Below are 26,869 nucleotides of genomic sequence, written 5' to 3'. Positions count from 1 at the left end.
GTTATTTCTTATTCTACGTTGAAATTGATCAAATTTCATGTTTGACTTTTATCTGTTGGTTTATATATTAAGTTATATTAAGAAACAAAGAGCACCAGTTTCATCAATGCATTCAATCCTTCAAAATCAGGTTTACACGTTTGATATTCAGTCATATAATATATTTATTATTAAAAACACATTATGGGTCACGTGGTATTTTACAGAGAATTTAAATTGTGTTTGTAAAGTTCATTGGAAATTTTATCAGTTAAATTATTATGTAAGACAAATAATTTATTTATTTATTGAATTTATCATATTATTTAAAACATATTTGATTTGTTTGTTTGGGAATTTCGCACAAAGCTACTCGAGGGCTATCTGTGCTAGCCGTCCCTAATTTAGCACTGTAAGACTAGAGGGAAGGCAGCTAGTCATCACCACCCACCGCCAACTCTTGGGCTACTCTTTTACCAACGAATAGTGGGATTAACCGTCACATTATACACCCTCACGGCTGGGAGGGCGAGCATGTTTAGTGCGATGCGGGCGCGAACCCGCGACCCTCGGATTACGAGTCGCACGCCTTACGCGCTAGGCCATGCCGGGCCTAAAAACATATTTGAAAAGGCTGAATATTTCAGTTTTTGTCAGTTGTGATAAAGTAAAGCTATTCTCCTATGTATTTTAATATTTTTTGTATGTTATTGTGTACAAAGCTACACAATGAGCTATTCATCGCCAGTATCAAAACCCGAATTTTATCTTTTTAAGTTGTGAGACTTCCAGCTAAGCCGTGAGAGGAGGGCATCTTATTATTTAATATACTTTATAGCGAGTAATAAATAAAAATAATAAACTTTTAGATCTGTCATCAAAATGTTACTATTTGTTCTTCATGTAAACCATGTCTATCTGAAAGTAGAATGTAGCATCTAATAAACATGTAAAAAAAGATATGGAAATCAAGATTATCTCCCCTCTCTCTACACACACGTCTAGTGTTTATTGTTAGTCTTCTGGAAATCAAGATTATCTCCCCCTCTCTCTACACACACGTCTAGTGTTTATTGTTAGTCTTCTGGAAATCAAGAATGTCTCCCCCTCTCTCCACACACACGTCTAATGTTTATTGTTAGTATTCTAGAAAATTACCAATATTTTTATCGTATTTCAGACTCCTACGTTGGTGGTGTTTGGAGAGTATGATCGTGGGAAAAATTCCGCTCTGTTATGCTTGCTACCCAGAAGTCAAGGAGTTGAGATCCCCAGAGGAAACCATCCGGCTTATCTAACTAGCCCTGGGCTTTGGCATAAACTTCTTTACAACTTCCTTCGTTATGCTAACCAGCTGGCAGCTGAGACTCAATGAAAGAAAGCCAGCAGAAGCCAAAAAGATATTATACGTATTTGAAATATATCTCACGATTTGTCAATTCTTGGCTGTGGATTGTAACAAAGAAGAAAATAGAATATTAAGAAATATATTGCAATTCATGTTTTAAAGTAGTTTTATGTAGTGAGAACGTTTTTTTTTCTTTTGCACTTGACTTTCAGATTCAATATTAATGATGTTGAGAAAAATGTGCTAAAAACCTATCCATGAAGTGATAATAATAAATTTTATAACTATGTATACTGTTATACTGCTTGTGGGGCATACAACAGTGGAAATAATTTGGAAATGTGCAAGTGATTCACACTGATGAGTAATAAAGAATGAATAGTTGCATTTAAATGTCCAGCTTGTCATTCTTACAATAAATACAAACAAAAAGTAGAATGATGTACTAATTTTATATTTGTTTTAAACTTATTAGTACATTTTGTTCTTACGATAACATAAGTCCATTAATGTATCTTTGTTAATTGTTACTTCAAACTGTTATACCACATAAATCAGCTAAATTCCCAGGTTGCTGCTTGAACTTTCCAGTTTCATATTAGTCTATACAGCCTCTTAAAATGTTTGTATCTGGACATCCAGCTGGTCGAGACATGATTGAGAGTGATTTTCCTCCCATTTCTTATTCCCTCACATTTTCTGCATGTCTGGGGTCTCAGTTTGTCTGGATTATGAAACTCTGTCCAACAGGTCTTGTCTTTGAAAGCTGACACAATGAACAATATTATGTTGTACTTGTTATCTGTCAGGATACTATCTAACATCATTGGCTGAGATGTGTAATACTTACTTCACTGATCATGTTATATATTGATACAACTTCCCTATTTACGACTAAAGAAGCTGTCACGAACTTTTGTCAAATGAGTTGAATTTGGGTGCATTTGTAAGGACAATCTCCTCAAGCCTTCTAGCGTTTTCGTTTAGTTATTCTATCTGAGCAGTAGGTTTAGTTAGTTAGTTAGTTATCACCATTAGATTCCATCTAGGAACATAGGGATTCTTCAACAAGTATTTAAGTGAGTAGGTAGTTAGCCCACTGCACCGAGCCGTCCCTAATTTAGCAGTGTAAGACTAGAGGGAAAGCAGCTAGTCATCACCACCCACCGCCAACTCTTGGGCTAATCTTTTACCAACGAATAGTGGGATTGACCATCACATTATAACGCCCCCACGGCTGGGAGGGCGAGCATGTTTGGCGCGAACCTGCGACCCTCGGATTACGAGTCGCACGCCTTACGCGCTTGGCCATGCCAGGCCCAGCAGTGGGTTTGGGACAACAAAACATCGACTGAGGCCATATCGTGCTAGCTATGTTCGTATTGTACTGTTCTAGAGGTAACACTCACACTTATATCAGTGTCATTAGAAAAAAATATCTAATATTTTAATTTTATTCACTCTTCACATAATCATTACCAGTAGAGCTCATATAGCGTAGTAAGCAAATCATTTAGAGTTAATTATTAGTTACATATAGCTTAAAAGGGTCCTAATAGTAGAATGATAACTGGGTCACTGCAACACACCACTTAAAACTTTAATTCGTTCAGACGGAAAGTTATGAAGTGACTTCCTAAAAAATCGGTTGGTTGGTCTACTGAGTGTCAATGTCAAATGTCTTTAATGGATGTTGAGGACGTTATGTATAGAATTTGTGTTTGCGTGTAGAGATCATTATATCCCAATGTTGCTACATTTTTTAAATACGACAGTGTAGCATGTCAGCTTGTAAGACTCCTTGGTGAATGAGTCAGTCGGCACCAAATTATATCTCATTTTTATGAATACTGTCTTATCTTGTTTACGATCTGTTTCACAGTTTCAGATTATTCTTCTTTGTTGGATAAAACTTCAATCCATATAGGGTAAAATGATATTATTTATCCAATAGAACTTAGGGGAACTCCCTAAATGTGTTGAAAAACCGTCATCAATAGACATTGTTGTTATTGAAACAAAGCTCGTTTTTTAGGTATAAAACTGAGAAACATCTTTCGAAGCCACAGGACCAGGGTGTTAGATAAACTGATGCACACCAACCAGCACCATTATTCTCTGTCTGTTTTCTTCCTATTATTCTGAAAACATTAAGTCAGGTTTTTAAAAACCCACTTCAAATAATCTACCATTAATGTGGTTATTAGAATACTTTATATTACGTAGCTTTAACCTGTGTTTGCTACGGAAATAAAAAACTATGATAGTAGTAATTGTGAACCTGTGCCTTTATATTAAATGGATGATAACCTATGATCCAACCAAGGAGAGTGATAATATTCTCACCAATCTAAGACGGGTTGAATGCAGCTAAAGCCAACTGTTCCTATGCTTTAATGAAACTTGGAGGAGGCAAAGTATCCTTCCTTACTATTCTAAGCATGCCATGGTGTTATGGTTAGGAGTCTCCACTCACAATATGCAGATCGGGGGTTCGAACCCTATGGTCAAACATTTCGCCCTTTCACCCTTTTAATTCCACTATTCATTGACAAAAGAGAAGCCTAAGAGTTGGTGGTAAGTTGACTAAGTGTCTTTCCTCTAGTCTATCGTTTCTAAATTAGAGGCATTTAGTGCAGATAACTCTCAAGTAGCTTTGTGCAAAATACAATAATTTACCTCTTCTTTCTAACTTCATCCTGCTATTGTTAACAACTGTATATGTCATCCTAAAGAATACTGACTGTCAAAAAGTACATCATAGACACTTTCTTTTACCAACCTCACAGCGTTCTGTAGGTACATGGTAAATCATGTATTAAATTATCAAAAAAGAATACCAGGTTCTCTTTCACCATCACCACCACTTTAATAGTTTTCTGGTATGAGACTCGGAAGTATATATCCATTCTATTTTCTATCTTGTAACCTAGTGGCTAAAAATTGTTCTGTTTTGTATCCTAATGGCCAAGAAGTATTCTGTCTTGTAACCTAGTATCCAAAAATTGTTCTGTTTTGTAAAGTAGTATCTAAGAAGTTCTCTCTTATAACCTAGTGGCCAAGAAGTGACTAACTTACAGGCGATTAACAGTACTCTCAGAGAGCGCTTTTCGTATAATTCTGGTAAGTACCAGGTTCTTCCGGAGTTTGGGTCAACAAAATAAATACTGAAATTAATTGTTCTTTCACACTTTACTACGACTGAACTCAAACTATCTCTGTAAGTTGTCTATTACGGCTACTGGACAAGATGTTGGGTTATTCATTTTTGGTAACTTTTAACTCGTAAGTGGAGTAAAGACAAAACGTTTGGTCACGCTACAGTTCAGCTGGCTCTTGTCGGTCATTACGTTTGTAAGTGTACATAATGTTTGAAAGACGAGACATATAACTTGTAGCACTGTTTAACTTGGATTTAACGTGGTTAAAAAGTGATAAATATTCACAAAAACATCAAAATTTGATTTCTTTGTTGTACGTACATTACACAATTTTAAGAATAAATAATTTTTTGCATTTTAAAATATTCAAATTATTACATAAAAGTATAAGAGTAATTTTAAAACAATAATATTCTTTTTATCTGATTTCTATAGAGAATTTAATCTTTCCTTGTTACTTGACGTGTCCATAATTGTAACATTGGTTTCAATATAGCTACAACATACATTTGACAAATTGTCACATATCTAAAGTAAAAAACAAAACAAAACAAGAAGTTTGAAAGTCGACGAGAATGTAGGAACCGATTATCCACCTTCATGATTATGACTTCATTTGATGGAAGTTTCTGGTTACTAAGAAGATGAACAAATATGTAATTATAAAACACTGTACGACGCTACTAAAACTGTTTTGTTTTTCACAGATTTCGTCTAAACGATAACACCGTTGTTTCGTTTTACCAGAATCTTCATTATAATTCATAAACGTCACAAAAATGGGAAATATTAAATATATTTATATACTATCTATATATAATATACGTAATAATGATGAAATATGAAAACAGAAATAGCCAAAAATGTGTTTGTTGTCAAGTCACGGGGTAGCTTTGGTTTGTTTCGAATTTCGCGCAAAGCTACAAGAGGGCTATCTGCGCTAGCCATCCCTAATTTAGCAGTGTAAGACTAGAGAAAAGGCAGCTAGTCATCACCACCCACCGCCAACTCTTTGACTACTCTTTTAACAACGAATAGTGGGATTGACAGTCACATTATAACGTCCCCACGACTGAAAGGGCGAGCATGTTTGGTGTGATGGGGATTGGAACCCACGATCTTCAGATTACGAGTCGAGTGCCTTAACCACCTGGCCATGCTGGGCTCACTCGGGAGTTACAAATTTACATAAAATTTAGAGATTTATAGAAATATCTGAGACAAAACAGAAACAACGATAACACACAGCACAATATTTATTAGAAATACTGGGTGTTCGGAAAGTCACTGTGCACTTATATATTTATTAACAGACACGTTTCAATATAGAATACAGGAGGTAACTATGAATGACAATTATAAACAATATTGAAAGTGACCCCCGTTGGCATCAATACAGTCTTGGATCCTTCTTATTTTGTTTCTAAACACCGCTATCAGTTGCTGGCTTGAAATAGACTGAATGAATGCTGTTATCGCTGTTTTCAAAACTGCACAGTGACTTTCCGAACACTCTGTATAATCTCACAAAAAAAGCAAATTACAATTGTAGTGTGTTATAAAATAGAAGAAAAGATAGTTTCACTTGATAACGAACCAGTAGACAGTAGAGATCAAATTTTAACAGAAACTGACGGGCGGTCTTTAACAGGATAATTACGATGTGGTTACAGAGAAGTAGCAAGCTTTTCGTGGAACTGTTGACAGTTTAATCCACTCTGAAATACAAGGATGAAGGTAATATTGACAACAGTAAGATACACATTTAGTACGAAGTAATCCAAATGGGTGGAAAGCCACTACAAAACTACCACTGACAACGGGTGACAGGAAGAAATGTTTTAAGTGGACATTGAAACACACACAACGAGATGACCAAAGCTAGAAACGTATACTTTTAGCAAGTGCATTCTGTATCGAATTATCTAGTAAGGATGAAAGACATTTTGTTTCATGGGATAGAGAAAAATGGATCAATGGAATATTCACAACAATGGTTTGGATTTCACAATTAACATGTGTTACGCTGAATAGGCTTATAAGAAAACTGAGAAAGTTAATTAAAAGGCTTAGCTGAACTGTGGAGAGTAATACGGGACATTTGTAACGATAATCCACAATTACATATTGACAAACGGTAGAGCAGCATGAGAATACGGTGTAATGTTTCATGTGATGAGAAGGTCTCACATCAAAATGATAATCACGCCCCTCGTCATGTTGACAAAACGTTAAAATCCCTTCACTATAGATCTCTTTTAGTAGGATGGTCAAATTCCTGAACTCTTTATGGTTGTTATTCTGTTAAAGATCTCAATGCCGTAAGATAAACCAGATAGTAAAACTTGTGTCTATAAAGATAGTAACGAAGATGGTACACTACATGGAAATTTATCAAAACGCTTTATCAAAAGTGTAGCATCTTTTTACACAGTTATTTTATGACTTCCTTATAAAGAAAAAAAGATTTGCCTTTCTCTCCTATAACACTATTTTTTCTGGTGATGGTGAGCTTTTGGGAAGATAACACTGGTATTGTGGCAAAACTTTCTTTTGGAATACTTAAATGTCTTTTTTTCTCTCAATCTTATCTTAATCATTAGGATAAAATATTATGGTATGGTAATCTATACTCTAACATACTCCATTGATAATTAGAGAGTTAAACAGCAGTATCAAATCATATGGCATGGTAGTCTATACTCTAACATACTCCATTAATAGTTAGAGAGTTAAACAGTAGGATAAAATCATTTAGTATTGGAATCTATACTCTAACATACTCCATTAATAATTAGAGAATTAAACAGTAGGATCAAATCATATGGCATGGTAATCTATACTCTTACATACTCCATTAATAATTCGAGAGTTAAACAGTAGGATCAAATCATATGGTATGGTAATCTATACTCTAACACACTCCATTAATAATTAGAGAGTTGGTGCAACAATTTATGAAACAAATTTTAAAGTAGCAAATTCTCACAGCTGAGTACCTGTTCCATATATTGTCTTCTTTGTTCTTCTCTTTGCCTTCTACAACCTCTGCATATTCATGATTGAAAATTAAACGATAATATATAAAGTAGCTGATGCTGGATACAAAAATCAGCAAGTCATATGACAAACAGCCGATACAAAATTGCGATAGAATGGTATATATGAAACTATAATTTGTCATTGTTTGGTAATACGTAGTAGTGTGATGCTGTTCCAAATCTGATTCCTTTTGAGAACAATAAGTAATAGTTCTTTCGAATGTAAATTATTAATACGTTAAAATGATAGACTGGGGACTTACAATTTCAAAGAAAGGAGCCATAGTGTCGTCAAGTGTAAGTTCCTGGAATTATAAAGCCATATTCTGGGGTTTGATAGCTTGTGGTGGACAAAGTACAGATTGGGGCTATGTACCTTATTTAATGGCATTATGAAACAAAATAATATGGATCAACTTGGCAGTCTAGAACTAACGAGAAAGAGATTCTTAATAAAAGTCATGCTTCAGACATGAGAAGAAAACTGTAGCGCCTTTTAACAGGCAAGAATTCACAAATAGAAAGGACAATGACAAAAGTTGTCTACATGACCGAGGCAACAGTAGACAAAAGAATCAAAAAAGATTTCACTCTATGAATAAACTATACAAGTTGCTTCAACGAAATATCCAGGATTAGAGATCTAGTTGTTGAAGACTCTATGAATATATCTATTCAAGGTAAATGCAGTACGTCACGACACCCTACAAAGAGTATGTGCACACTGTTAACTATGAAAACTTTGGTGTAATTTTGTATTAGGAGACTGGTGAAACAAATTTTCAAAAGGTACATGACATACCGCGAAACTTTATCGAAAAGATTCACGATTATTAGTGGAATTGCACCAGAGGTAAATTATGAATCAAGAGGGTAGGTACAAAGGTCAAAGTATTTTAGTTTTGGAACTTCGTGCAAAGCTATTCGAGAGCCATCCTTTATTTAGTAGTGTCAGACTAGAGGAAAACCAGCTAGTCTACAACACCCACTGCTTACTCTTGGGCTATTCTTACAATTGAAAACTTGGATTGACTATTACATCATAATATTCTCCTTTGACTGAAAGTACGAGCGTTGTAACCACCAGAACAGATCAGAGTATACTCTCGTTACAATCAAATAATCTTCTTCTTACTTTGTACTGCATATACATATAGAATTTGTAAGGAAAAGAGGCCTTTCCACGAAAGGGGACGAAGAGGAATCACAACGTTCCTGAACACCCCAGTTGGAGAGAGAACTTTTCTGATTTCTCTCTCTCTAAACTAAACCACTGCCACGTTAGTTTGCGTTTGCAAAAGAGGCCTAATCAAGGACATGGACGGTTTTCTTTCAGTGGACATTATTCAAAATCAAGCTCTTTTCCAAGATATCGATTTCATACAGTTCCATTACTGGCTCTTCGGTCATTGAGCGGTAAATTTAAAAGTTAAAATAGCCCAATTTGTAACTTTGCGCTTGACAACAAACACGGCCTTTAGTGTATGTGTTAGTTTTTATCGACAGTTTAGGTAACATATGAGAGGCTCATGTTTATTTGATGGTTTGAACTGCATATCTAGTATTTCTGTGGAAATATAAAATGGTATAAATCTGTTTCAAGTTTATCTGAACTTTCATGGTCGTAATATCAAAAAGTATTGATTTCTCTGTTGAGAGTCATAAAATGTTTGGAATCAAACATCAGGTTTTTATATACTTTTATAGATGTGTTTGAATCTTATTTGGCCAAATCTACCGAAAATAATCTAAGTTATTTTACGCATGGACGAAAAAAACATTATTAAAAACGTAAATGTCATTCTGATCTGGAATTGAAGAGGTACTGAGTGCTTTATGTGTTTTGGTAATATTATTTGTTAAAATCCTCCCATACATATTTTAACTTAGGCTTATTGTATTTGCTTGCTAGAAAATTTTCCACTGCATGTGCTGATATACATTTACTGCAATGTTTCAAAACTTGCCTTCAAAACCTCAACTACATGATAAGAGTAAAATGACGAAAAACAAAACAAAGAGCTCACCTTGCTGGTGAATCTGGATTTTACCTTGCGGAAAAGATTTCCTGGTGACGAAAACGAGAGCGAAGAACATGCAGACGGTGCCGGTAACGTGTTTGCTCTTTCGGCCTCTTCGATTATTTTTTTCTCACCGGGACTCTTTGGACTATCTTCTGTTTTGTGTAAAACTCTGCAAAGTTGTTGACAATGATTGGTACAGGCATCCCAACAACCACTACACCAGCAATACAGCAGACACTCCCAATCACTTTGCCAGGTAAAGTAACGGGAACCATGTCTCCAAAACCAACAGTCGTCATGGTAACACAAGCCCAACAAAAGGCAGAGGGAGTGCTGGTGTAAAGTGTTTCAGGTTCGTCTTTCTCTGCAAAATAAGCGAGACTAGAAAAAAACACAATGAAAATTACAAGGGATAAGATGAGCAACCAGAACTCTTGGATACTTTTCTTCATTGTATATCCCAAACTTTGCAAGCCTCTCGAATGTTGAGCCATTTTTAAAATTCTCATAACCCTTGCCACACGGAAGATTAGGATAATTTCGTGAATGTTTTCAAAATCTTTAGGGACAATATTTGTAGTTACAAGAATTGAAGACACGATGAAAGGAGTAATAACTAGGAGATCAACGATGTTTAGTATACTTTTTAAAAACTTCCCTTTGTTTGGTGCAGAAAATAATCTTAAGATATATTCTACACTAAACCAAACCACACATGTGATTTCAATCATACCCAGTTTTCTGTTTTCTTTGTGTAGCGGAATTTCTTCATTGAGATCTTCATCATATTGTTCCTTTAAGGAAGGTATCGTACCTAAAATCTGTGTGATGGATGATAGCAGGATGAAGAACACAGAGAAACTGGCAATGATCTAGAGAAAAAGTTAAATTCTAATCACTAATCGATACTTGTTAGCATTTTATGTAAGTATATGTGTTTAAGACATTCACGAATTACGCAGCCCTGCGATGATTTTATTGTCTTGAAATATTCACGTTTTACAGTAATTCTTGTACGCTGAATCCAACAATGATACCAATTTTCTTCGTCGCGTACAGATTTTTCATAATACGCCATATGTATGTTTAGACATGTGAATTACTTTCATTAAAGTCGGGTCACACTTTGTAACGCTTAAAATATTGGCAATCGATAAGACGCTCGCGTAGCCGATTGGTCTGTGACACAAACATAATAATACAAAAATGTTCATTGTGAGTAAACGAAATAATAATTTGATTCAAGTAAGAGTTTTCCTTTTATGATTTGTAAATAATCCTTACATGAGAGACAAAATGAATATTATTTTCGAAATCTGCGTAGCTAAATTACGAAACATCCGTTATTAAAACGAAAACAGCTTTTATAAAGTTCTAATTCGCAAACCTGTGTTACGTAAGAATTAATAAAAAAATACCAGTTATAAAAAAATCATAAAAAGTACATTTTGTAATATAACAAATAAGGAATAATTACAGCAGTAGCACCCGAATAGAATGAAAACAATGGAAAACCAATCAAAAAACTATTTTAAGGGTAAGCATCAAGTGTCAAATCCAATAATGTTTTCAGTTTAGCCATTCATCCCCTGTCCTTGGCAAGTTGTAGATAGGTATGGATGTCCTTTAAAAAAGTAAAATAACAATCATGGAAATAAAAATATTAAGTTTTACTAACTTTTGTAAGAAATGCCTTTAGCTTAGTTCATCCTTGAAGTGATGAAGAAATGATAGATGGACGATGGTTCATGATTTTATTTAGAGAGCTCCATCTATCCTCTGTTTCAACTATTTGAACTGTACTTTGCATGTCTTTCATTTTATGAACCAAACACAAAATAAAGACATCAAGATGGACAAAACACAAAACACAACCTCAAGGACCCGACATGAAAGTCGAGGGTTTGAATCCCCGTCCCACCAAACAAGCTTGCCCTTTCAATCGTGGGGACGTCATAATGTGACGATCAATCACACTATTAATTGGCAAAAGAGTAGCCCTAGAATTGCCGGTGGGTGGTGGTGACTAGCTGCCTTCCTTCCAGTCTTACACTGGAAAGTTAGGGACGGCTAGTGCAGACAGCTCTCGCGTAGCTTTAAGTGAAATTCAAAACACAACAAAACAAACAAGACCTCTAGATGGACAAAACACAAAATAATTAGGTAGGCGGATAGTCCTATAGATAAATCAATCAATTAATCATAGAATGATAAATTAAATAATGTTGCCAAAGCTGGTGGCCCTTTGAAGAGCTCGCTGTAGATATAGCACCAGTTTTTCCCTCATGGCTCCCACCCACTGAACTGTTAGGTGTATCTATTTTCCCAGATTAAACTATACCTGCTTCGAAGTTATTTTAGTGTACTAGAAGTCCGATCAAGGCCTGAGGCGTGCTTCTATCGATCTTTTAACATTGGGAAAGTAGAAGTCAGCGATACTTCTGGACTTAGAATGCTAAAATCCGGGATTCGATTCTCATCAGTATACGAAATACAGATAGCCCATTGTGTAGCCTCGCGCTAAAACAAACGAATGCGTCTAGGAAAATTCTCAACCACAAATTGTAACAGGAGCTCAGTTAATGCCAAGTCTTTTGTCACTGTGAATCATCTTATACTTAAGTAACAAATCTCATGAGAATAGTCCTAACATCATGAGATAAGATATTCAAAACGGTGAACGTACTTTTCTACAATATATAAAGCCATAAGTTTAGCATATAATCTAAATATTTTTTTTTTCAAATTACTAAAATGCATACGCATATGAATATAGTTTACATTTAACTAAGTAAATTAACTGCACAATGGGCATTCTTAGATAATTCCTTCACAGAGATTAAACCCTAAAAGTTAGCGCTGTAGGTCCCAAAGCTTATGGATGTGCCACGTGGGAAGGGGGAAGTAATTGGGGGGACCAGTGAAACAAACAAATTAGTAATTAATGTACTTTATTTATACGACTTCATATAAGATAAAAGGATAATAAAATGAATGCAGTATTCATCTGGTAGTGATAACATAAATAAATAAAAATGAACGTACTTTGGCAGCCACTGAAGTATCAGGTCTTTCCACTAGGTTCCAGACAAACTGCTTACATTGCGCATACTTTCCTTCTTCAAATTTATCAACTTCTGTTCTAAAAGTAAACCGTTGAACGTCTAAGTCAGTAAAAACTGATTCATTTTTTTCATAGAATTTGCTCATACAGCAAGGCTCCATACAAGTTTCTTTTAACATCCAGTTATCAAAATCGACAGTGAGCACCCTCACACAAAGTTCGTCCACCAATTGGAATTTTCCAGTGCGGTAAAAATTAATAATCGAAGTGAATGATGCAGGACTGTGATCAAAGAAAAACTCGTTTTCGTCAGGATTATACTCGTCACAGTATTCTTCAAATTCCTCAGGATCTCGGCATAGTCGTAGACGACCTAAGCGGGTTTGAGGGAAGCGCTTCAAAGTATTCCACATCACTTGATGTTTGACACCACCAACATTTAGAGTCACCCTGTGTTTTTTTTTGTATCAGTAAGATCAGCCACAGAGTCATTTGGAGACAAATCAAGAACATCTTGTGTTTGCGCATCATTTATATCTATTAAGGAAATTGGTAAACTACAAGAATATTGTGACTCTTCCACAGATAGGACTGGATGGTTACTTTCTATTTGATGCCAACCAGAGACATCTCGATGAGGTGAGTTATTCGTATGAAGTTTCTCTACCAAGTCCATTTCTTCAAGTGATACTGATGACCCCAGCGTAGACATTCAAGTCAGTTTTAATTAACTGGAAATATGAATTCGTTTCACAGGGACTGTAATGACTTCTTGGCTTCAGAAGCAACTGAAATAAGAATATTTATGATAGGATATGTAACATCTTTCATCTTACAAAATGTTTATTCTACCATGCAATAAATCTAGATATAATACACCCCACAAGCCAATCAGCTTCTGAAAATTCTACCAGCAAAATATTTTCAGAATTAATTTTTTTAAGGGTTCATTTAAATATACATCCGTCACACAAGCCTAATTCATTTCAATGTATATATATATTTCTTGGATAGAATTTCATAGACATAGCCAAGTGGTTAGGACGCTCAACTCGTAATATGAAGGTTCGAAACCCCGTCACACCAAAGCATGCTCGTCTGTTTCAGCAGGTGGGGGCATTATAATGTGACGGTTAATCAACTTGTCTTTAGTAAAAGAGTAGCCCACTTAAGAGTCTTCAGTGTGTGTATTTAGATTATTTTTATGTTTTTGTCTTGCTTCTAAAGTGTTTTGGTGTAAATATCTATATCACTGTAATATATTCATTTGTTTTATTTGTACCGTTTTTATGCACATGCCCTCAACATATGACGGATTAAATAAATTAATTAAAAAGACACTCGACTTTCATTTGGAAGTCACTCGTTCAAATCACTACCGTAATATTCATTATTATTTTTCAAATGTACTTATTACTATATTTATAACAACTTCTTTGCATATTTGGAAAAACAGGAATACAGTTATGGATTCATTCTGGAATAATATTTGGAATAATGTATATAAAAGCCAATTGTATTTTGGTAATGCTGTGGTTTGTGTGTGTCTTAGCGATAAAACTATGACCTGATATTGTTGTATTAAATACGTACATAAAACTTCGAAGTTTACGAAAGCTGGCTTGAATTCTACTTTTTTCATCGCTTTACCTTTTACTTCATACACACGTTTATCTTGATGAAAACGTTTAGAAGTTCTTGTCGAGTTTCTAAACCATCCAATGTTTTTATTAGGTTTTCGTGAAGTTTGTCAGTTATATTATTACTTTTTAAAAGGTAAAACATGTTTTTCTTTATTTCTCCCAACCGCATTGTCATTAGTCTTAACTAATGATGACATCTCAAATTAATTATTATATTTAAATAATCTTCTTTCGACCTTTAAACCGTAATTTCTAGGTTATATTATGCAATTAGAAAAATACGTCTTGGTACACGTGAAATACCGATGAATTTATGTAACCTTCCACTTATCACAGAGCCACTTAAGAAAGACGACTTCATGAAATAGAGAATTTGGGTCTAGTTCAACAATTTCTGCTGGAACGTTATGGGTAAAGATTTGGGCAACAAGAGTATGTTACTGAAACTATGGTTTCTTACCATCAGAAAATGTTTATTACTAGCCTTAAGATGAAGAGGTAATTTAATATATATATAAAAACCACTGTCTATCTTTTGCTAACACATTAAAACTTTGTTAAAAATTTAAAACATCATGCTATACAGAATGATGCCATTAAACTATATGGTGTGCTAAGAAAGTAATAAGCCATTAACCTCATATCTATAGAAAGTAATGAAGACGATTTTTTGAGAAAGAAAATTTAATGTAAGAAAAGAAAAATTCATTGTAATTTAGGATTTTTTTCTAAACTTTATGGTAGTACAATGTATGATTGTTTTTCTTTTATGATGATGGGGGAAATTTAATAAACAAACTCACTGAACGAAGGGCGAGGACGTTGGAGGTGGGGTAACAAACACCAACCCCTCATTTCTTAACGGGCGAGGCTAGTTACATAATAAACACCAGTGGCTATGACTCAGAAATAATTAAATATATTTTACCCCAACAGATGACGCTATATTATATTAATAAAAATATTTTTCGCCTTAGAAAAGAATTTTTTATGAAACGTTAATGTAAAAAAGAGTTTATAATAAAAATTCGATTTATTCATTTGTTACGCTATTTTATAGGTAGGTTAGAAAAGAATATATTTTTTAATTTTTGTAAATATTACTAGGAATTTGTACATTTGTCCTTTACCATAAAACTCACAGCTTTTACCATCACAATTAATAATTCGCTGGATTAGACATTTGACAATTCAGGAATATTTCTTTGAGTTTTCTTCTTGTTTTTATTATAAGCTTTTGCCAAGAAGATTTGAACATATCATAAAAATATCATATATAAGCCAAACTTTTAATCAAGAACCACTTACACCCAAAAAATATGTTTTATTTTTAAAATACTAGAAAATTAATCAGAGTCACCGTAATATGACAGAAAATCAAGTTGTAATAACATAAATTTTAACTAAATTTAAAAACTTTCACACAAAATGTTAAAAGACTATAGAATAGCCAGTTATTTACAATGAAAAAAATTGATAAAAATGCAGACTCGGCCAAACGTTTTAATATAACATAGGCAATTTAATTATGTATTTTTTCATGGGACATAAAAGTCTTAAAACAAATAAATATATAAGTTAGATGAGGCAGTTTTAAAACTCTCTATTTTGCTCACCATGAAAATATTTCGAAAACAAAAACCATCTTTGAATATTATCGCCACCTAAGTTACTTTAATACCCACCTAGATCTGAACCAAACGTTAGCCTAATATTACTCATTAGTCTATTCTCCTCTATATTTTAGGTTATTATTATACGAAACAAAACAAAAACTCAACATACTAAGAAACCAAATAAACACAGTCATAAAACTATGCTCACCAGATAAAATGAAGGATGCATTAGACAAAATAGAACAATACTTTATCAACATCAATAAGTTTCCTCCACAAACCGTAAAAAACATTATACGCACACACCTAGACAGAAAGCAAAATCAACCAACTAAAGTAAATATATCTCACGAATCAAAAAATTACGAAACCATATACTGCTCCATACCATATATTCCCGACATCAGCAGAAAAATAACCAACATTTGGCAAAAACTAGTAACAAAATATGACATGACAGTTAATACCAAATTTATTCAAAAACCAGGCACAAAACTAAGGTCTATACTATGCAAAAACTACACTGACAAACACCACACCAACATTATTTATAAAATACAATGTGACAACTGCCACCTCTTCTATATTGGAGAAACAAGTAGAAAAATGGAAACCAGATTCAAAGAACACAAAGAGTCAACTTCACACGTTTACGAACACTGTAAATCAAATAAATACAACATAACCATAGAAAACACCCAAATACTAAATAAAGAAACAAACATAAACAAACGCAAAATTAAAGAAGCCTTACTTATACAACAACTCAAGCTCAAAATAAACCAATACAAAGGAACACCTTTATACCAATATTAAAAATAATATAATAAATAATAATAATAAAATAAATAATATAAAATTATATAATCAAACATCTAAGCACGCTCTCTACATTCCGACACTCAATTACACAACCCCCTTCAAACATGTGGTCAGCTATCGGTCAGTTACCTCTTTCTTTCCTTGGGAACCTCATCCACATAAAAATTTTCTCAATCCATACAAGCCATTTTCACATATATAAATTTAACATCTCAGACTCAGGGCAGATGGTCTCAACCTTTTTTACTCTTACTTTATCTCTTGAAAATTTATTGTTCTTGCTTTCAAAACGTTAATAGTGGCTTCTTCCCATACATTTTCAGTTTCAACTCTTCAAATTCAAGAATGTACCAATTTATAGTAAGAAAATTGGGTTTTAAGAGACATTTATTATCTATGTCTGTAAAATATATACTTTCTGCATACCAACACAATCTTAAATGTGGCAATGTCCGATTGTATTCAGTAATCTGACACTTGATTCATCAACCTCTTCTTCTACCTCTATACCTTACACAGAAACATCTTCCTCTCCACTATTCATGGATGAGGCTTGGCTAACGCTTACGGATTTCGATCCTGCAAGATCAATCCTCAATTTGCTGATTTGACTGTTGCATTTGATAATTTACCTACTGACACAACTCCTGAAGTTGTTGATTTGTCACTACAATTTGTTGATTAAACTTTCACTGGCCTGCTGCCTTTGTCAATCCGGTCTGTTGGTTTATCAATTTCTTCAAGAAACGCCTTGAACTGGCGATGATTAAGTGCATGACCCCGAATGAAGTTCACTGCAGAAATGACTGGTTTCAGTTTCTAGCTTTTTGGCGTATCTGTAATGCGATGTTCTCTCCAAGTTCTTCTGCTCTCCGTACAACTGAAGTTGCTGAAAGGCTGATACTTTCAAAGAAATTGGCTTTTTCAGGACACAGCTTATTTGCTGCTTCCATCATACACTCTTTGATGAAGTTGCCGTCAGTAAAAGGTTTTCCTCGCTCTGCCATCCTATGCGCTATTTTGTAACTTGTATGAGTGACAGATTCATTTTCAGTAAGCTTTCTCGTGAAGAGATTCTTTCGAGATTCAAAAACACGTTTCATAGATTCAAATTTCTCAGAAAGGAGCTTTCCTGAAAATTTCAAATATGTTGATAGATGTTTTGTTTCATAGTGACGCCGAAGATTGTACTCTTTCAAAACGACAACACTTTCGGTGCATATCACACAAGTAGCTTTCTGGTTTTTTGTTTCCACAAAGAAGTACTTTTCTGCCCATTCTTCATTGAAAGCACGACACTCAGAGTCCACTTTTCTTCTTTTAAAAGCAGCCATAACGATGGGTGAAAAAAACAGGATCTGAAAATAAAAAACAGAACGCTGTGAGAAAAGTATTGTACTGGTCCAAGAACGCACAAACAAAATATATTGAAACGTACGTTTGCCACGACACTTACCTAAGAACGAGTTACGAAAAGCGCATCACCCGACTAATAAGAGAAATGAGCTTGCTGAAGCGGTAACCCTCGGCTGCTGAATTTCTTTTTATCATAACGTCTTGTGTTTGCCAGCTTAAAGCGACCATCGGTGTGTTTTATTTTGTTATGACAGTCGGATATTTTTATGTCACTTTTTATTTCCAAGAGGCTAGCTGCTGCCGGGCCAGACAAAATGACCTCAAGGGTTATATCTGGTCTGCGGGCCGTAGATTTAAAGAAACGATCTATAATTTTGTTTTTTGAATTTCCCGCAAAGCTACATGAGGGCTATCTGCGCTAGCCGTCCCTAATTTAGCAGTTTAAGACTAGATGGAAGGAAGCTTGTCGCCACCACCCATCGCCAACTCTTGGGCTACTGTTTTATCAACAAATAGTGGAATTGATTGTTACACTACAACGCCTCCACGCCTGAAAGGGCAAGCATGTTTGGTGTAACAGGAAGGTAATAAGTATCTCAAAAAATAAATTAACTTGGTAGAAGAAAAATAAAATCGCTCTAAACGTACAGAAACAAAAAACAAATTATTTTTTTTACGAATGCAAATTTTATCAACCGTTGCAAAAATAAAATACTTAAGCTAAAGAAAATATCAACCAAAGTGTTGCGTAAATTTAAATTCGAGGGTTTACATCTTAAATATCTGATGATGTATTTGTTCGTCCTTAAAGTGAAATTAAATAAACAAATAATCTTGAAATTCTTCAAAATGCTATTACAGTTTTTCTACTTTGTGGCCAAAAAGTATCTTCCCTTTCCAACAAATAAACATCCATTGGCAATCTGCAGGCTTACAACGCTATAATTCGGGTTTCGATACCCATGATGTGTACAGCACAGAGAACCTATTGGGTATCTTCGTGCTTAACCAATACAAAATCTTACTGATGCCAATGAATCATAAGTTTAATGTTGTTTAATTACCCTGAGCTTGTAAAATCCGTTGTTTTAAACATCGCCGCATACAATCACTCATTGTACTGTAAAAATGTTTACTCCCAAAGATTAGCTCCCCAATGGCACAGCGTTACGTCTGCGGACTTACGCTGCTAGAAAAATGGTTTCAATATCTTTTATAGGCAGAGCACAGATAACCTATTGCATAGCTTTGTGTTTAACTACAAACAAACAAAGAAACTCAAATATTAAGCATAAGAACAAGCCAGTTCCAAATACTTTAGATGTTCGAGACGTACTTTTGTTTTAAATGTTATTACAGACAAAGTCTACTTACTTTCCCATTCAGAAGAACCCTAATTAACATGAATCATTATTAATAAACGATTAACCCTTCATTTGTTCAATAATAAAACAAGAAAAAATACGTGAATACAATACTAATAATCTTTGATAAGATAATCATTAATTTTCTCTTTATTTGACAAAAACATTATGTAGGAACCAGTGATACACTAAAAAGCACTAAGTAGGTGTGCAAAAACGGTTATTAGCGAAATTTTCAATAGAAAACTCCCCAGATAAAGAAAGTTATTGTTCGCTTTTTAGACTGTTTTACAAAAGTTGTCCAAATTTAGATTCATTATTATAGCAGTTGTATTTTGTTTTAAAGGTTTGTTGGTAATTAACAATAAACCTATGCAAGGGAAATTCTGTACTGTGTCCATAAGGGATATCGAAAACCGGTTTGTAGCATTGTAAATTCACAGACACACCATTTAGCCACTGAGAGTGTATTTAAAGAAATCGTAATTAATTCTATTTTTATTTACAATTATTTAAATTAAGTTGTCTCCACAGAATATGATTGAGGCAAAATTAGTTACTTATAATGAATTATTAAAATGGATTGAAATTAATTTTCTACTCGAATTTGTTTTTCACATTTTCTTTACAATCGTATATCACTAAATTAAAAATGCTTATCATTACAAAAATAGTTTAAGTCTTTATTATTTGACGTTAACATTTTTTATACTATGTCACCTCATAACGAGACCGTGGCATAATGGTTAGCGTGCTCAGAACGTGAATCAAGGATTTACGGTTTGCGTTCCTTTGCCACGTAAGGTTCTCAACATTTTGGTGACGTGAGTGCTCTATAAGAGTGGTAGTCAGACCCAATACTTTGTTTTACTCTTTTCATTCAATATCAGAGTTCATCAACTGACTGGAAGGTGAAACTTGTGATCAAAACAAGCTTTGTGTACAAAATCCAACAACTCGTATGAGCTGATAGTATCTAAAAACCAATTTGAAGAAGTTTTTTACAGATGAGTGTCATGCAACTCTTGATTGATCAGAGGAAGGCTGAGACATCATCAAGGAAGAGAAGGAGGAGTGATATTTTGGGCTGGTATCATTGGTACTGAGCTTGGGGGTCCATTTAGAGAACCTGATGATGTAAAAGTGACTTCTGAAGCCTATGTTGCATTTTTTAAGGACAACGTAAAACCTTGGTATACGATTTATGCTGGTGGAAGAAAGTTTACATCAAAGGATGATCTCTGGAATGTTGTACTATCATCTGCAAGGTATGATGAAGCAAAAGACATTTAAAAACTGACCAACTCTGTCGATGATGGGATCATCAAAGTCGTGTCAGAAAATGGTTGTTATACCAAACAATAAATGAGGTATCCTCTTCTGATTCTCATGTATTAAGCGGTTTGTGGGTTTTCTTTGGTTAACATAGATTAATTGTATCAGTTTTATTTATTATTACCTCCAATGGCTGTTATTTTTATGCTGTAGAGTCAGTCATATACCAGGAACTTGCATAATTATTTTTCACTGTATAACTCATGACATTTTAGAAAACCTTGTTTGTTAGTAGATTTCGATGACAATTGCACAGCTTGTGTATAACAATATGGAAGTTAATCTACATAAATTTAACCTAGATCATAAATATACTTTTCAAAATATTCGTATGAACAAACCTTGCATAATGATTTGATATGCACTTTACTGAACTGTGTGATCATACCTCTCCACATATCATAAAACTTCTTTTATCAGTTTAATACAAGTTATTTCGTTCGTATTTTTGAAATTCAGTGTGTAACAATTGGCGACTTGCTCGTCCTCAAAGGTAGCCACTTTCGCCACGTGGTAACCTTCAAAATATGTACGTGATGTCCCTTCCAGCACCGAAATAATGACTAATTTATCTCAATGATTTAGCAGTATATTTAAAGTTACTAAGTTGTGTCACGGATATTCTATTACACATTTTTATTTTCTCTCATGTACTGTCTGTTGCTGCCCATTTATGCAGTTCATCTCTTAACTAACACGTTACACAATTTCCCTTCTATAAGAAGCCCCCCCTCTCCAGTGGCACAATGGTACGTCTGTGGACTCCCGCCGCTAGAAACTTGGTTTCGATACCAGTGATGGGTAGAGCACAAATAGCCCATTGTGTAGCTGTGTACTTAATTCCAAATAATCAATCCATAATCAGTTAGAAGTCTTTTTTTTTCTTGGCCGAAAAGGGAAGGACACTTTCTGCTGGTTCGCCATTCATTTTGAAAGACTGGATGAAATAACGTTGCAAAAAGAGGATATTTATGCTTCTCAAAATCCAACCTAACAGATGAATCCTGACACTAAACGTAAAGCTTCTTGGGCAATAATTTGTAAAAGCCTAAAGAGAGATCTGTAATGTTATTTTTTATACGACTCTACTCATTTATTAACAAATAGTGGGATTGACCATCACTTTATAACGTCTGCACGGCTGAAAAGGCGAGCATGTTTGGTGTGACTGGGATTCGAACCCGCGACCCTTGATTACGTGGAGTGCCTTAACCACCTGGCTATCCCGGGCCCTCGTTTGTTCCTCTGAATAATGTAATACAACAAGAAGACGTATAATTAGTATTCACTCTCCTCTCGTTGTTTTCATTATGGACGTTGATCATCATAACTGAGGTAAAATACAATAGAACAATGTAACAATGTCTGTGATAATACATTAATAGCTGGGTCAACATTGGAGGTGTTAACAGAAATTGTAACGTAATGTTTCATCACAAAACGTTGAACAATGTAATATACAATAATCTATAAAACCATGTAACTATTTTGACTAAGATTAAATGTTTACAAGAAATATGAAATATCTTTCCTCCTTTCTTGGCGATGAAGTTTAACAGGAAATTCATAAATGTACAGAAGAAAAGATTAGTTTATTGTTAAATAATTTTTCAAGGTTTTGTATTATTTTGTACTATTTCCGCAAGGAACATTAAAATCACCCATCATAGCGCGCGTACGTGTTATTTTATAGTAAAGCTACATGAGGCTATCTGCTGAGTCCTTCGAGGAGAATCGAACCGCTGGTTTTAGCATTATAAATTCGTAGACTTACCGCTGTACCAGCGGAGTATCCCAGATAGTAGTGAAAACAATGTTCAAACATTTGGCTGGAGTCTTTAATTCACCCATTACAAATTTCACTGCAAGTCAGATTTGTTTATCAGTTTTGCTCATTTAATAATAAAATTTCATGAATATAATTCCTATTGTTATTTTAAAATCGTTTTAAAAATTCAGAGAAAACAAAAACTTATAGATGTGTATCAGTTGATATTAGGAAACAAAAAATATAATTTTTCCTGTTGAACACTCTGATAACACATTGCAATTTAAAATGTATACTTAATGTTTGTTAAATTCTAAATTAAACTAGAGATGGTAAACTAAAGTGAATTAAAATCGTAGTAAAATCGTTCAAGGCCTCAGCATAGAATCTGAAACATCAACCACATTTCCTACAACAGGTAGTTGAAGTTCATTAAAGTTTTAAAACTTACTATTGTGATAAAAGTTCCATTGAAGTAAGTAATGTTTTAATGAAAAATAAACAGTTTATAATGAACTTATTTATATGTATAAATATAGATTAACTTAAGTTCAAGCAGAAAGTTAAGCCTATATTTACCAAATTTTCTCACATCTACCACCATCACTGAAAAAAAGTTGTTTACATCTTTTTAAAGGAGAATAGAAATAACCTGAATGTAGACCTAACAAGAAAAAACAAGTGTTCACTGGTATATCTACAATCACCTCTATTACGTCAGAGAATAAATAGTTTGTCAGTTTAGTGATCCTCAAGATGGGTCTTTACCGAAACAGTAGTTACGAATAAACAAGTAAAAGAAAGAAAGTCGGCTTGAATTCAATAGGTAAACTTGGTTTCTTTGTCCAGTAAACAACATCTCTTCGTGATTTATGTACTCTTACGGTATTTGTCGGATTTAGCATTATACATTGTCAATTCAGCTTGCAAAGGATATTACAGTAGCTAATTCTTTGAACCCGGATATTATATATTACTGCAACACCCTTTCGGGCAGAATAGACGTTATCTATTACAGAGAGCGAAGGCATAAAGCAGCTAGAATAAGGCAATCTCGATGATATTTTGAAGCACCCGTTTATGGAGAAGCTGTATATAAATAAAAATTGAAAACGTTATTTGTCACTAAATATACTTGCATATGATAGCAGGTCCTGCCACTAGGGGAGAAGACTACATCAGTAATTGGTCTGAAATATGAGCTGTTTGTCTGCCAATTGAGTACCTCATCATCTATGGTTTGAAAGGAAAGCTTCAAGAGACATCTGTTTGTAGTAGGAAATGTATATTCATGAACGTTATAATTTCAGTTGATTACACGAGAGTATTTGTAGTATGGCTTGTTGATTTGTATACGGAGTACCATAACACTGTGTATCTTGTCGCTTCGCGTTTTAGATTATTTTTTTGAAATATACAGGAATATGTGTATTATGGCATGTTTGTTTGTACTGAATAAACTTTAATCATTTGTTATTTTAATTCATTGTATCAGACGATACAGTAGTATTTATTATATTGTGGTATTCTCAAGTAAACATATATCCACGTAAAAATCAGGAAGATTATCATTAGGCTATGTCTTACTATTAGTACTTTTCATGTTTTTTTTAAACAAATATCAGTAGAACTAACCACGTCGACAAACAAGCAGAAATCAAAAGAATGAAAGATCCATACTAATACAATAATCCCCAGTTCATAGTAAAAACGTGTCTCTTTGTTTTGTTATCTTACACTATACAAATACTGTAACCTCCAGATATAATCCACTCGGCCACTGAAGTACATTGCTATTGTTGACTCATTTCTACACTTTGAGTGAAGTTGTGGCAACATCACTACGGGTAAAGTAGATATACAGTGGAGCGCCGTTAAACCGCGGTATTTGGGGGGTCAACCTGCTTAACCGTGGCTTAAACCTTTGTGACTGAAAAGTCGAAGTCGCCAACAGCTCCGCCGAGGAGCCTCATCCGGGCCATTGCGTGATCATTATATCGGATTATCAAATTAAAAATAATACTTTAATTATTGATCACTTTTTTCACGGATTTACCGCGGATTAACTTTAATGTATGGAGAGGTGTGATTCGGTAACAATGGCGGCCTCCATAAAGTTGACATAGAGAGCGGATAAGGTAGATTAACGGTGGATTTCTTTTGTAATATATTTTATTTATCTCCCAAATTAAAGCAAATCCTTTTTAAATATCCCCTTGAAGTTATAAAGCCAGGATTAAATCCGTAAGCCGCATTTTTACACGTTCTTAAATTAGCGATAATCCTCGCTCACATCGCTCACAAGACTTGCTATAGCGACTTAAGCGATTACGCGGTTTACTGGTCCGCGGCTTAATGGCGCTCCACTCTATTTGCTAAAAAAACTAAAAACAACTAAAATGAAACAAGTTCAATAGTTTTATGCCAAAACTGCATAGAAGCAAATTAAATGAACAATTCTGAGATTTTCTGTTTGAATGAAGACGGTAGAGGGCATATGATACGACGTCATGTCACAACATTACGTGCTTACTATACAATGAGCCGTAAAATGTATTCTTTTCTCTCCTTTAAACTAATATCTTTAAGACTAAACATGTTGTTCTTGAAAGAAGTCTTCACTTGACAATCTCGTAGTAGAAAGTACTCACTTGAAGTAAAAGTGAATCTCAGAAAATTATCTTTTTTAAATGAAACGTGAATATTACGATGACATAACAGTTAATTACACCCAACCCATCAAACTACGTGCTAGTATAGTAATGTTTACAAAAATATCGCTATTATTGTATTATAAAATGTTTTTAGATTACCTTTTACAATTACCTTGTAAATCAGTAATATTTTATTGTTTATTACTAAAATAACAGAAAATTTATTAACATAAAGAGTTTTCAGCGCCTCTAGTGGCGTGTTCTTGCAAATGACTTCCCTCTCTTTACAGTTGTTATAATTTACTAATAAATAAATTAATAAACGGTCTGTTAAAAAACAATTCTGAGACTAAATAGGAAGCTCCTGTGTGACTCCTCTTGGGATGGACGTTGCCAAGTGGTTAATGTGACTGGACCGTGAATCCAAAGGTTCCTTGGCCTTATGTTATTTTTGGATGGATTCTTTCCCTCCAGTTTATCAATTCCAAATTGCACATATAGCTGTTGTTGAACTTTATTCCAAAGTTCTAATAAATAATGCATTAATTAACACTTCCTTCTTAGAGACAACGATTGTCTCCTTTTTACCTTTTTATAACACGATGCAAAATAACTTGTCGGTACAGAGTTAAAAGAGGCACAATAAAAATTAAAATAATAGCTCCATCTCGCGGGTTTGTTTCTTTAACAGTATCTTATACTAAACACTCATATCTAGCTAAGTAAATATTTCCCAGCTTATGTTTCTAAGTTGATACTTTTGTCAGTTATTTGATTTCCAATCTAATTGGAACCGACTATTATACGAGAAAACTTTTACGAAATAATGTGATATCGATAGTCATAAACGTCTTATTATGCCTAATATGATACGTGTAGGGTTACTAGATAATTTTTAGCCCTCAATGGCGACCACCTATGAATTACGTCAATGTGTGACGTCATCGATCCAGTTCTTATTCCTAACCCAAAATGGCTGCTACAATAGCCGTAACTCTACGGTGTTCCGAGGTCAGACATAACATATCTCTCTACTCATTTCACTCATTATAGCACGAGACGGAAAAATTCACTCTGATTGATTAACGATTTTAGTGGAAAGTAATTACGACAAAATCCATCCATTATGAACTTCCAACAAACATTCTTGGAGCGATTGTGAGATATGATGAATTAATTGTTCAATCGAAAATTAAAGTAGCGAATGTGAACAGTTTATTTATAAACGAAATAAAATAAAAGCAAGAACGCATGCGCAATTCCCGAGAAAGTTGTGAAAGACTAATGAACTCAGGAAGCATAACAAAACAAACACATTAAAAACATCAAAAATCTGTTGTAGATAAGTGTGTAAATGTGGACATTTAACGTACACTACAATCTCATAAACGCCAAGCTTTGAGTTTTTGGCATGATTTTGAGCCTTATATGCTCCACAGTATTATCATTTGCTTTTTAACTTCTACTTTAGTGTAAAATAGCTTGACATATTTTCCATCTTATTGGTTAATAAATTTGTATAAAAATACCACTACCAGGATTGCATTATAATACACCATTTCTGAATTTGTATTTCCATCATGAGTAACAATACAGCTTCACCTGTAGGAGGTAATCAACCATAATAGTGAAGGTTTGATACGAGTAACCCAAGATTTTGTGGTGGGTGATGTTGACTAGTTGTTTTCCATCTA

General features: G+C 34.2%; 2 protein-coding genes across 3 annotated transcripts in view; one reads left to right on the top strand and one right to left on the bottom strand.

The window, feature by feature from the left end:
* Window positions 1–1,714, top strand: part of LOC143237374 (putative protein-lysine deacylase ABHD14B) — a 32,601-nt gene extending 30,887 nt beyond the window's left edge. For both annotated transcript variants that reach the window (XM_076476556.1, XM_076476557.1), the window contains exon 5: window positions 1,160–1,714. In XM_076476556.1, the coding sequence (XP_076332671.1) occupies window positions 1,160–1,354 (195 nt within the window). In that variant the 3' untranslated portion in view covers window positions 1,355–1,714. The remainder of the gene's footprint in view (window positions 1–1,159) is intronic.
* Window positions 1,715–9,669: 7,955 nt separating this feature from the next.
* LOC143236392 (potassium voltage-gated channel subfamily B member 2-like) lies at window positions 9,670–13,030 on the bottom strand. The gene is made up of 2 exons (XM_076474659.1): window positions 12,599–13,030; window positions 9,670–10,425 (listed from the first exon to the last, which is right to left on the bottom strand). The coding sequence occupies exons 1-2, from the start codon at window positions 13,028–13,030 to the stop codon at window positions 9,670–9,672; spliced, it is 1,188 nt and encodes a 395-aa protein (XP_076330774.1).
* Window positions 13,031–26,869: the final 13,839 nt, after the last annotated feature.

Source organism: Tachypleus tridentatus, chromosome 13, assembly GCF_004210375.1.
Source record: "Tachypleus tridentatus isolate NWPU-2018 chromosome 13, ASM421037v1, whole genome shotgun sequence".
NCBI classification, from domain to species: Eukaryota; Metazoa; Arthropoda; class Merostomata; order Xiphosura; family Limulidae; genus Tachypleus; species Tachypleus tridentatus.
This window is presented reverse-complemented; position numbering and strand designations above follow the sequence as displayed.

Coding starts and splice junctions, on each gene's coding strand:
- LOC143236392 (XM_076474659.1), bottom strand. CDS start 13,030: ATGTGGAATACTTTGAAGCGCTTCCCTCAAACCCGCTTAGGTCGTCTA. Junction 10,426..12,598: donor ATACTTCAGTGGCTGCCAAA/GTACGTTCATTT, acceptor CTTTTTCTCTAG/ATCATTGCCAGTTTCTCTGT.